The sequence below is a fragment of the Polypterus senegalus genome, chromosome 2 (genome assembly GCF_016835505.1).
Source record: "Polypterus senegalus isolate Bchr_013 chromosome 2, ASM1683550v1, whole genome shotgun sequence".
NCBI classification, from domain to species: Eukaryota; Metazoa; Chordata; class Cladistia; order Polypteriformes; family Polypteridae; genus Polypterus; species Polypterus senegalus.
In genome coordinates this window covers 166904409-166917312 of record NC_053155.1, presented here as the reverse complement: position 1 = coordinate 166917312, position 12904 = coordinate 166904409, and the positions used below count along the sequence as shown (strand labels likewise).

Below are 12904 nucleotides of genomic sequence, written 5' to 3'. Positions count from 1 at the left end.
CACTCCTCTTCATTAGTGTCTTTCTTTTGCAAATGTGTCAATCAGCTCTGGTAGCAAGCTGCTCTTTTGAAAAGAATGGTGATAAATGCCATCAACTCAGAGAGGGAGAAGCAAGTTCGTTGTACCAAGTGAACGTCACTGAGAGAATAAAACTGAATTTAAAAAAAAATTAACTTTTACAAGTATCAAAAATTTACCCCGGGTGTTACACACTCAAATCAAATGTATGTTTTTATTATATAAAAGTAATAACAATAGCAGCTCACTAATCAAAACAGTAAATGTGGGAAGGACCCAGGCACGAACCACAACCTCTATTATTGTGCAGCAGTTTTTATGTACACCAGCCAAGGAAGACATGTCTCCTTTATGTCGACTGATATTTGGGCTTTGGTTTTAACAGATTGACAGCAACATTTAAAATTGAATAATTTCTATTTATTCATGTATATTCTTCAGTAAATTATTTATTTTTCTTCATGTATATTCTTCAATAAATGCACAATTGTTTTGTTATACATTTTGTGAAACTGTTTATTTGATATTAGGACTTCAGTCTTCACACATTATACACTTCACATCAGCATTTTGTCATTACTACTATAACATGAAAAAAGTTTCTGTTTTAGTTGTGTTCAACATTTATTGGATTGCATTTCCTGTCATCTTACATTTACACAGATCATTGTTGACACGGAACACAAATGAAATGTATGTATACAAAATAACGATATATTATTTCCTCTATACAATTCCAGACATCTAACTCCCATATAAAGAACTTCAGCTCTGAAAATATTTGAGCCTGACTTGAATTCAGCTGCTTCAGTGGGGAATGAGTGAACAGGCTGCTTGCTGCAAGTGCTGACTGACATATAGGCAAAACAAAGATGCTGATGACGAGGTGTGAAGAAATTTAAGCTGGCCTGGCATCATGAATTTTTTCGTAGGCTTCAGGAACTCTAGTGTTAAAAGTGTTTAAATACACAATGGAGAGGTGCAGTGGACTCTTGTCCCTATCAACTGCCACACAGTGTTCAGAAGCCATTAAGAACGCTAACAGAACGTCAGGTTCAGAGTACAAATCCAAGGATGTTATATTGAAGCTTTATAACGCACTGGTAAAGCCTCATATGAAGTACTGCATATAGTTTTCATCTCCAAGCTACAAAATGTACATACAAGTCCTATAAAAAGTCCAGAGAACAGTGACCAAGCTGATTCTAGGGTACAGGGGATTAATTATGATAATAGATTAAAAGAGATGAGCTTTTTCATTTTAAGCAAAAGAAGATTAAGAGGAGAGAGATGATTTAAATGTTTAAAATTATGAAAGGAATTAGTACAGTATTATTTTAAAATGAGTTCATCAACAATACAATACAAGGACACAGAAACATAAGGGTAAATTTCACAAACACTGAAGAACAGAGAACCATAGACACATGGAATAAGCTACCAAGCAGTGTGATAGACAGTAGGAGGTTTCAAAACAATACAAAATTGATTTTATTTTAGAAGACTGGTGAGCTTTGTTGGGCTGATTGGCCCGTTCTTGTCTAGATTGGTCTATTGCTCTAATTTAAAAACTGTGCATTGTGATTACTCAGGTGGTCTTTTGTATAAAAGTAAATGTGTGTGGAGATCAAAAATAATTAAGTGTTATATATAAACAGAAACTGAGGTAATCGGAAGGGGACAAATATGTTTTTTACTGCACTGTATAATGTAGGACAAATTCATTCCAAACTTTTGAAGCATTAAGCAAGGAAAACCAGGTAGTGAATAAAGAAGATTAAAAGCAAGTAACAATGGAAAAACAATGGTATATGGCATGAGACTACTCCAGCATTAACCATAAGGCATATAAAAGATTATGATAAACATATAACAAGGATATTAGGAATGCTAAAAGATGAAGAGCAATATTGCTGAAAAGGCAAAAGATAACCCAAAGAAATTTGTGAAAATAGCAAGAAATAGCAGTCAAGGAAATATGAAAACTATTAGAAATGGTAAAGCTGGACTACAATACACTAATAATGAAACAGAAAACGTTTTGAACTTGCACTTAATTGAAAGTAGTAAAGAAGTCAAAAACCTCCCAAAAGTAAAAAAGATTAATACTAGAATTCCTGAAGTCTACGAAAAAGCTCATAATCCCAGCCCACCTAAAATCCTTTCACACCTCTCCATTAGTGTCTTTTGTTTTGTAAAAAAGTCGATTAGCAGAAGCAGCAAGCAGCCTGCTGTCCAGTCCCCAGCCCTGACTGCTCTCAGCTCATAGGCAAAAAGTACTCCCAGCTCAATCCAAGGTTCCTTATCTGGGTGAGAGATTTGGGGCCTCATGCATAAACTGTGCGTACGCACAGAAATGTTGCGTAAGAACTTTTCCACGTTCGAATCACGATGTATAAAACCTACACTTGGTGTAAAGCCACGCACTTTTCCATGGTACCTCATACCATGTCGTACGCAAGTTCTCTGCTCGGTTTTGTAGACTGCCGGCACCCAGCATCAAAGCAGTGCTACTGTTACTGTGTGGTTTATCTTTATTTCTTAAGAGCCACATTCCTGCCGCGGCTTCATAAATGCACTGAAACTAACCGCATATTGTTTAGTTTATTAGTGTAATGCATCTGATTGTAATTAACTTGTAACAATATAATGGTCCAGGGAATAGCCATAGTATTCCAAATACCATAACTGCTTTAGCATTGTTACTCTCACTGCACCATCTTCTTCTTTTTCTTCTTTCAGCTGCTCCCTTTAAAGGTTGCCACAGCGGATCATCTTTTTCCATATTTTTTTTTCCTGCACCACTCGGAGTATTTATATCACTGTATCTGAGTGAGGAATCACAGCAGCAGCTGATCGGAAAGAGAAATATCAGTATACAGCATCAAGCCCACACTGCCTCAGCCACAGCAAAACGTTTCAAAGCCTTTCCTGTACGGACCTTGTGGTTCAGAAACAGTCAATCAGTTCATCAAGTGCTCCTTGTAAAACTGTTTGTACTTATAAGTACAATTACCCCACTGTAAACTTGCACCACAGTTATAATATTGCACAACCTGCGCAACTTTATAAAGCGCATATTTATATATGATGACAATATCAATTTTAAGATAAAATGCAGCAAAATATGTTGCTTCTATTATGTAGGTAAAACTTTAACTTCATTTAAATGATCTGTATTGTTAATAATTAAACATGTGAGGACACGGTTCTGCAGCGCTAGTTCACAGATTGATCCTACCTTGTGCTGTATTCTTTCTGGGGCTGACGCAACACTGGATGGATAGAATAATTAAACTTGTACTACAACGATATTTCAATGTTTCTTAAAAGTTTTCAAGAATCGTCGTCGTAAGTTTACTGATGGCTTAACGTCTCTTACAGAGCTGATTGTGTGGCAATTGGGTATGTGGAGAAAGAAAAGCAAGGACAGGAATTGGAGATTAGTACTTTTGAAAGAGACAGTACTGCTACAATAATTTCATCGAAGGTCACGCACAATCACACACCGTATTCCCCTGTTTAATAACATGCTTTAACTTCTATCATCATGAAAAAGATATCACATATATTAATTTTAATTATTCAGAGAGCTGTAAGATCACAAATGTAATGGATTCTGTGCCTTGTCAGAGAAAGAGAAAATAAACTACGAAATTAAAGTGAAAATTTTGAGATTGAAGTTGACATCTCGTGTTTTGTTCCTGCTGTGTGCCTTTTTGTTTCTCTGTATCCTAATAAGCTTTCATATGACACTCAGGCGGTGGGCTACAACTCGCCTTTTCACGGCGACTTTGAATGTGATAACTTTTTTATTTAGGGCACTGTGCGACTATGTCAGGCGATCAGCTTCCTTTTGTTGTTTATACGACTGTTTAAACCAACAAATAGTATGTTTTTCCACTTGGTATTCGCTGAAATTCTTCCATTTTCCCTCTTAATTTTTCTATTGTCTTTTCACAGAAGGCTGAGCTTAAGGGCGATTTATATTGATTTGCATATTCATAGAGGCATAATTCTGGGAGGAATTGGGGGTGGGACAGAAGGAGTGTACACGAGCGTTACTTTTCACGCTGACCGGGATTTATGGAGCGGAAGAATGTGGAAGTCGGAGTACGCAAAGATTCCTGCATCTAGATTTTTCTGTGCGTAAACACAATTCGGCTTTTGTGCTTATGTCATGCTATAGTGCGCACGACATTATGCATGAATCCCTGGAGTTGTATTGGGTAAATAATACATTATATATTTATTTCGAATACATGCATTTCACGTGTGTTCCTTGTCTACAAAGATCTAATTAAGCATAGGATTAAAGGAAATGCGAGAAATGCAAGAATTGCTGAACACATACAGTGCATCTGGAAAGTATTCACAGCACATCACTTTTTCCATATTTTGTTATGTTACAGCCTTATTCCAAAATGGATTAAATTCATTTTTTTCCTCAGAATTCTACACACAACACCCCATAATGACAACGTGAAAAAAGTTTACTTGAAATTTTAGCAAAATTATTAAAAATAAAAAAATTGAGAAAGCACATGTACATAAGTATTCACAGCCTTTGCAATGAAGCTCAAAATTGAGCTCAGGTGCATCCTGTTTCCCCTGATCATCCCTGAGATGTTTCTGCAGCTTAATTGGAATTCACCTGTGGTAAATTCAGTTGATTGGACATGATTTGGAAAGGCACACACCTGTCCATATAAGGTCCCACAGTTGACAGTTCAGGTCAGAGCACAAACCAAGCATAAGGTCAAAGGAATTGTCTGTAGACCTCCGAGACAGGATTGTCTCGAGGCACAAATCTGGGGAAGGTTACAGAAAAATTTCTGCTGCTTTGAAGGTCCCAATGAGCACAGTGGCCTCCATTATCCGTAAGTGGAAGAAGTTCGAAACTACCAGGACTCTTCCTAGAGCTGGCCGGCTATCTAAACTGAGTGATTGGGAGAGAAGGGCCTTAGTCAGGGAGGTGACCAAGAATCCAATGGTCACTCTGTCACAGCTCCAGAGGTCCTCTGTGGAGAGAGGAGAACCTTCCAGAAGGACAACCATCTCTGCAGCAATCCACCAATCAGGCTTGTATGGTAGAGTGGCCAGATGGAAGCCACTCCTTAATAAAAGGCACATGGCAGCCCACCTGGAGTTTGCCAAAAGGCACCTGAAGGACTTTCAGACCATGAGAAACAAAATTCTCTGGTCTGATGAGACAAAGATTGAATTCTTTGGTGTGAATGCCAGGCGTCACGTTTGGAGGAAACCAGGCACCGGGCCAATACCATCCCTACAGTGAAGCATGGTGGTGACAACATCATGCTGTGGGGATGTTTTTCAGCAGCAGGAACTGGGAGACTAGTCAGGATAAAGGGAAAGATGACTGCAGCAATGTACAGAGACATCCTGGATGAAAACCTGCACCAGAGCGCTCTTGACCTCAGACTGGGGCTATGGTTCATCTTTCAGCAGGACAACAACCCTAAGCACACAGCCAAGATAGCAAAGGAGCGGCTTCATGACAACTCTGTGAATGTCCTTGAGTGGCCCAGCCAGAGACCAGACTTGAATCCGATTGAATATCTCTGGAGAGATCTTGAAATGGCTGTGCACCGACGCTTCCCATCCAACCTGATGGAGCTTGAGAGGTGCCGCAAACAGGAATGGGCAAAACTGGCCAAGGATAGGTGTGCCAAGCTTGTGGCATCATATTCAAAAAGACTTGAGGCTGTAATTGCTGCCAAAAGTGCATCGACAAAGTACTGAGCAAAGGCTGTGAATACTTAGGTACATGTGATTTCTCATTTTTTTTTATTTTTAATAAATTTCCAAAAACATCAAGTAAAATTTTTTCATGTTGTCATTTTGGGGTGTTGTGTGTAGAATTCTGAGGAAAAAAATGAATTTAATCCATTTTGGAATAAGGCTGTAACGTAACAAAATGTGGAAAAGGTGATGCGCTGTGAATACTTTCCGGATGCCCTGTACATAAAGCAGAAACTTTTTCCATGTTGTACTAATAATGACTGAAGTGTATAATGTGTGAAAGTTTTACTCCAAATATCAAATAAACATGTGCACTTTGATTTAAGAATAAAACTAAAGAAAAAAAGAAAGCATTTGATTTATATGTGGCTGTCAAAGAGTTAAAAACTCATGCTCAAATGTCGATCGACAGGGAGTTTACACATATTTTGAATGGTGCAGAGGTAAGAACTGCTGGCTTATAACCCGAAAGTCACGGGTTCAAGACCAGGCACTATGCGTTTTGAGTAGTGAGCTGCTATTATTATTATTTGTACAATATAATAAAAACAAACAATTGATTTGAGTCTATAACACCCGGTTTAAATTTTGACTATTTGTAAAAGTTCACGCTTGTTTTTGAGTATTCAGTTTAATTCACACAGTGACGTTCACGTAGTACAACAAACTAGCCTATCCCTCTCTGAGTTGATGCCATTTATCTCCATTCTTTACACAAGAGCAGCACTGTGTCTGATGCCTGCTCAGAATTACTTGTTTTACTGGCAATCAAAGATACAATGTCCCGTGACCGCTATCAGACTGGACAAAGGCAGGACAGTAGCAACAGACAGCTTCTTCACAGCGCTTTCACCGGCTAATAGACTGCTGCATTGCAGTACAACTCTGCTTGGCACCATAAGTAAAATGTGACTTCCAACTGCAGCTAAAGTCATTTCAGTACGCGAGCAATTTGCCACGCTAGTGTTTAGATCTGATAGTAGCATGCTGATGGTGTACGTGCCCAAAAAGAAGCTGCCATTTGATTTCAGTCTGTAATAGCCGGTGTAAAGTTTGGAAATTGTAGAGGGTGAAGTATGGTTTGTATTAAATAGGTTGAAATCTAACAAATCGCAAGGACCAGACTGCATTTATTTTTGAGTGTTTAACACAAGAATCCCTGAACCCTTCAAAAAAGGTCTTAATCCCGGGCCACCTTACCCTTTGAACCATGACCCCATCCTTTCCCAAAAATTTTCAATGGTTTTTGAAACATCATATTTTGAACTTGAAAAGTAAAACTTTACTATAAAGTGACATTATACACTATTATAACACCATATTTTGAGTCTCAGTACACTATCTATAAGATAAAGGTGCACAGTTTATAATCACAAGTACCGACAAAGAAGCTACATTTTGATGACATGAGTCTTTGAATGATATGCCTCAAAACAATTTTTTGGTTGACAGAACTAATGCACAGAAACATCTCACACGATTTGCACCCGTACACAGTTTTCCTTAGCTTCTGGATGCACTCTCTTTGCTTGCTTGTATTTTTCAAACAGACAGCACATCTATTGTTTGAAGTTGCTCCAAGTCATGACACAGTTCATCAACATACATCTGGATAGTGTGAATGCGTTTTCCAGGTTCGCTGTGTGGCTTGTAGTGGTTCTATATGATATACGCATTGAATGCACACCACACAAAGAACTTCACCATGAGACATCTCGGACACTTCTAGTGGTGTCGGCATCTTTGTAACTTGGTCATTTGATCATTCTTGTCAGTGCCACACATGCAGGAATTGTAAGCCTTTACAACAGCTGGGCACGAGACTGGCATGCGCTTGTGTTCCTTGACATCGTAGCACAAAATGGTGACACTTGCGTCACTGACATATATGGTTGCCAGGAAATGAATTGGTTTCTTGTCACACCAAATAGCAGCTGCCTTACTGTTGAACAGCAGTGAATGAGAACCACGTTCCATCTTCTTCTTCTTCTTCTTCTTCACAGTTTCTTTGGAAAACTTCTTTCTATTGGTAAGTGCAATACCACAGATTCATGTACATTGTTTCTCCAACAAGTACTCTGCGATAGTTACTGAAGTGTTAAAACGGTCAGTAAATATACAGTGATTTTCTCCTTCGAACAGTTTGCATAGCCGAGCTATCAAGTAACCAATTATTCCCAATTCAGCAGGCAGATGTGAATCATCAACTTTTCCAGTGTACACTTCTACATTCATCACATAATCACTTGCGCTCTCGCCCAGTAGAAATGCCTTTATGCCTCACTTGATTGGTTTGTCTTTAATGTACTGCTTTATACTTTTATGCATTTTTCATGGAATCATACCTTTGTCATGGGAAAGTTCACAAACTGGAACATAGTGTTGCTGAAAGTTAGCCTCAATGATGTCAAAAATTTGTTGCTCTTGTATATCTTATTCTTGTTTACAGCTGGATTTTGTTCATCTACACAGTGCAACATCGACCACATGGCTAAAAATCTGTCCCGAGTAAAAACCTTACTGAATCCAAGCATTGTGGTCATCCAGCTCCCCTTCTGCTTCCAGTACTGTTCGTATCTATCTTTATGAATCAACAGCTCCATGGCAATTCGACACCCAAAAAATGCTTTCAGTTCAGGGACAGTGAACAAGATCAAAACATCTGGCACATTTACATACTCTGCCAATTTGTGTCCTGTGCAATGATGTCCCATACTGAATCATCCCAAACCAGTGACAGATAATCCAGTGGCCTACTTTCACTTGAAATAGAATCAGGAATGTTTTTTGGACCAACATTTTCAGATTGTTTGAATTCTGCATCTGCAACTGAGAATGGATTGGTGTTAGCTGTCCAAGTTATATGACTGCTATCAGGATTGTTGCCCCCAGCATATAAGTCATTATGTGAATCCTCTGTATCACTGATTTCACCTTCAAAATCATCGGCAGCATAGTCTCTAGCTAAAGGTCAGATTCTAACAGCAACTGTTTGGCTTGTTCAGCTGTAAATCGCTGCCTTTTTGACCATGTTTTGTCTTCAGTACCCGTTTTACTACAACTAGGTTTTGGAGCAGCCGACTGCTCAGTTTGGCACTTCTTGCTACCCACTGTAGTACTACCTACTGCCTTTTTTGCTTTGCTTGACCGATTTTTATGTTTTGGCATGATAAAGCAATTAAAACTGTATTGAATTTGTTCTCAGTTCTGCATTATAAGCCAACATGCAAAAACGAAAAGCGACTGGGTCGGCAAAACCAAGTGGTGCATGTGATGTAGACAATGATATAGCATTGGCTGGTATAATGGCCTGCCAGGTAATGACAGTAAGGTGGGCAGGCCAGTAAACTGGCCTTTCCGGTATACATTCCTTTCAAAGGGTTAAATTCCTTCGCACCTCTCCATTAGTGTCTTTTGTTTTGCAAATGTGTCGATCAGCACAAGCAGCAAGCAGCCTGCTATCCCATCACCCCACCACCACAGCTCAACTCATACAAAAAGATCTCCCAGCTCAAGTCTGTTTATCTGGGTGTAAAGTGCCTGGAGTTGTATAGGGTAAATAATACAGTATATTATTACTTAGAACTCAAGCATTCATTTGTGTTTCTATGTCTGCAACGATCTGGGTAAATATAGGATGACAGGAAATGCGAGGCAAGAAATTTTGAACACATACCTAAAATAAACTTTTTTCATGTTATAGAACTGACAAAATTTTGACATGAAGTGTATAATGTGTGAAGACTGTGTAATGTGTGAAGTCCAATTATCAAATAAACACTTTTACAAAAGGTACAAGTATAACAAAACTAGTGTGCTTTAATTCAAGATATAACTGAACAAAAAGAAATCGGATTAGGGTACGATGCTGACATGACTACTTGGGTGGTGCTGCAGTAAGAACTACTGACTCATAATCAAGAGGTTGCCGGTTCGATTCTGGGCACTTCCAAGATACATTTATATATTTGATTTGAGTCTGTAACAGCCGATCTGACACTGCTGTTTTCAAATAAAGACGTGCTATAACAGAGGTGAACGCAGATGAGGATGAGGGTTCTGCATCAGAGAAAAAGAACAGAAGCCCTCCCCACAAGAAACATTCACTCACACATAGGAACAACATAGCAGCGCCAGGTGTAAAAGCGAATGACGGCACTGTTTGGATACAGCAACAGGTTGGACGTCATCCTGCCAGTGAAACTGCCACACGCATGTTCTTCAAGAAAAAGCATAAGGGCTTACAGAGCTTGCCAAGGTATCATGCAAAGTTCCATTTCAATTATGTTTCTTGATGGTTTTTATATGAAAAACTTATATCAACACCACATCGAATGTTGTTTACCTATATTTAACTTCCTACAGCGTAAAGTCACAAGTAGACTGCAGAGCTGCCTGTGTTTGATCGACATAGGCATTCTGACAAAGTACATGTGTAATGCCACTCCTTATTTAGGAAAAGATCAGTTACGAAAAGTGTGACAGCAGCTTCCAGAAACTTCAGTACACAAGATAAACCATCAGCATGGCATTGCCAGATCTAAACACTAGTCAGTTTCTCCATATTATGAAAAAAAACAAAACACAGTAGCACTAGAGACAATCTGGAAGAGAGCAACTAGAATTATTCTGTGACTAACAGGTATGGGCTATTCGGAGGGATTGAAGGATTTTTCAGTTTAAGAAAGTACAGATTAGGAGGTGATATGAGTGTTTAAAATTATGAAAGGAATTAGTACACTAGATCACCGTCGTTACTTTAAATAAACTATACAATAATAATAAGGTAGATTTAGTAGTAAAAGAACAGACACATTTTAGAAAGTTCTTCACACAAAGAACCATGGACAAATGAAATCGAGTACTGTTGTGTAGAGCAAGATTTTAGGGAACTTCAAATCTAAATTTGATGTAATTCTGGATAATCTCGGTGAAAGGGAAGGACAAGCTTGTTGAACTGACTAATGTGCTTGATGCAGTCAGTGAATGAATGCAAAGCCTCCATTCCTTATTTTGGACTGTGTAGGATACTAAATTAAGAAGTGGTTAATTTTGCCTCCTCTTACAATCCTGTGGCACTACAGGTTTAATAATCACAACTCGCATTTGATCAGTCACAACAAATCAAAACTAACTCCATAATGAGTAAAAGCAGCAATAACAAGAGCCTCCGTGCGTGTGTATTAGCGTTTTTTCAAAATAACAAGCAGCATGATTCAATAGCGAGCTGAAATTTCCCTGCCTTAAATAAAAAAAAAAAATTTCTTGATATAACCTTCACCTTGGCTAGCTGACGTTTATCATCAGACTGTCACTCAAGAGACTTAAAAAAGCAATTCTATATTTAAGAACTCTATTTTTCTTAATTATATATTTACCTTATACAAGTGTGCATTATTTACTTTGCACACTATTTATGCATTATTATTCTTATTGAATTTGAGTTTGTTTATATTTGCATGTAACTACTTTTTTGGCATCTTGTAAAACACTTTGAGCTACACCATTTATATGAAAATGTGCTGTAGAAATCAATTATACCGTTCCTTTCAGTTTCAACATGTTTTGATGTGGTGCTGCAGCACTGTGGGCCATTTTCATATGTAATTTTTCCTCAGGTTATTGTGCCTTCTGGAGTAATTCATTAGCAGTATTTCTAGCCTTGCACGATTGTAATAACTGTAACTCAGTACTAAAAATTCTGTACAAAAGCTAGTTATAACTTGGTACCAAAGTATTGGTTCTTGTGGTATCTCTAGTTGATACAACTTAAGGTCTAGACTTTAAGGCCTTTCAAAATTTGCACTGAAAAACAAGTTGTTTTTTGAAAAATAAATAAAAATAATAATAATAATAAAAATAATTCAGCCAATGGTAATTAATTTTGGCATATCATTTAGGTTTGGTCCTACTTTCAGAAAAGGTTACATTCCATGTCAGAGATTTAAAGGAAGCAATAATGGGGAGAGTGTGGCAGGATGAGAGGTTAACACAAAAACCATGTATCACTCAAAAACAGCTGGTGTCTACTTTCATAAAATTTATTTTCATTATTGTTCATGCAAATTAAAATACAGACTTTCTAGAGTTTCAAATATTTCATTTGAGAGTCATAATAGGAAAACCAACAAAAAATAAATAAATCATGCATTACTGCAAAACAGCTAAGTGAATGCTCATGAAATTTTGCATGTACAGTATATTACAGTTTAACCAACGGAACATATACAGTTTATGGAGTTTCATCATGAATAGGGTTTCAATAGGCGGTAACACCACAAAAACCTGTGGTTTTGCCAAGTTTAAATGCAGTATCTATGATTCAATTATTCACTAGAACCAAAATTATATAAAATTCTTTTCATTTATCCAGAAATCAAAACTAGAAATACAACTTACCACTGAGAGTTTCAGTTTTTAATGGAGGCAAGCCTTTTTGTCTTCGCTCCCTTTCCTTTTCTCGTTCTCTTCTCTCCTGAGAACGAGAACGAGGAGAGTGCCTACGGCGATCACGTGACCGAGATCTTGATCGCCTATGCCGTGACCTTCGACATCTAGAATTTGATCGTGAACGTCTTCTCTTTGGGGACCTAAAATTGTGAATGAAGGGAAATGAAATCTATGAATGACTTAAATGACACACTTAATATTTTTCAGCATTTTTGACTTAACCAACCCAAGAATGACTAAATGACTTTTTTCTTTTACACTATAAATAATAATCATTGAACAAGATTGTAGTCAATTATGATCACAATTATGCAAGCATTTCTATTTACCTAAATTTCTGTTCTTTTGTGTTTTTTTTTTAATAGCAATCTTATGTAACAGAAGGAAGAGGCAGCAATTAAGACATCCTAAAATGTTTCTAGTAGATAGTAAATAGTGTTTCAGTGAGCTAAAGACATTAACTAGATTGTTAGTGCTAACAGTAGTGAAATCATAGATAGATGGAAGCAAATAACAATAGACAGATAGTAATTATTAACCAGTGGTGCTACTTGTACAGTGTTAACTGACAAAGTAATCCAATAAATTCTAACAATCAGCATAAGATGAAACAGGAACCAAAAGGACTATCTGAAAATAAACTGTTTACCGTTTTTTCTATGCATTTTCTTTG

At 37.6% G+C, this 12904-nt stretch overlaps 1 protein-coding gene across 2 annotated transcripts in view; it reads right to left on the bottom strand.

Annotated features, from left to right (window-relative positions):
- The window catches only part of LOC120523539 (SR-related and CTD-associated factor 4-like), a 440470-nt gene that overhangs the window by 166422 nt on the left and 261144 nt on the right, over positions 1-12904 (bottom strand). For both annotated transcript variants that reach the window (XM_039744940.1, XM_039744941.1), the window contains exon 12: positions 12181-12371. In XM_039744940.1, the coding sequence (XP_039600874.1) occupies positions 12181-12371 (191 nt within the window). The remainder of the gene's footprint in view (positions 1-12180; positions 12372-12904) is intronic.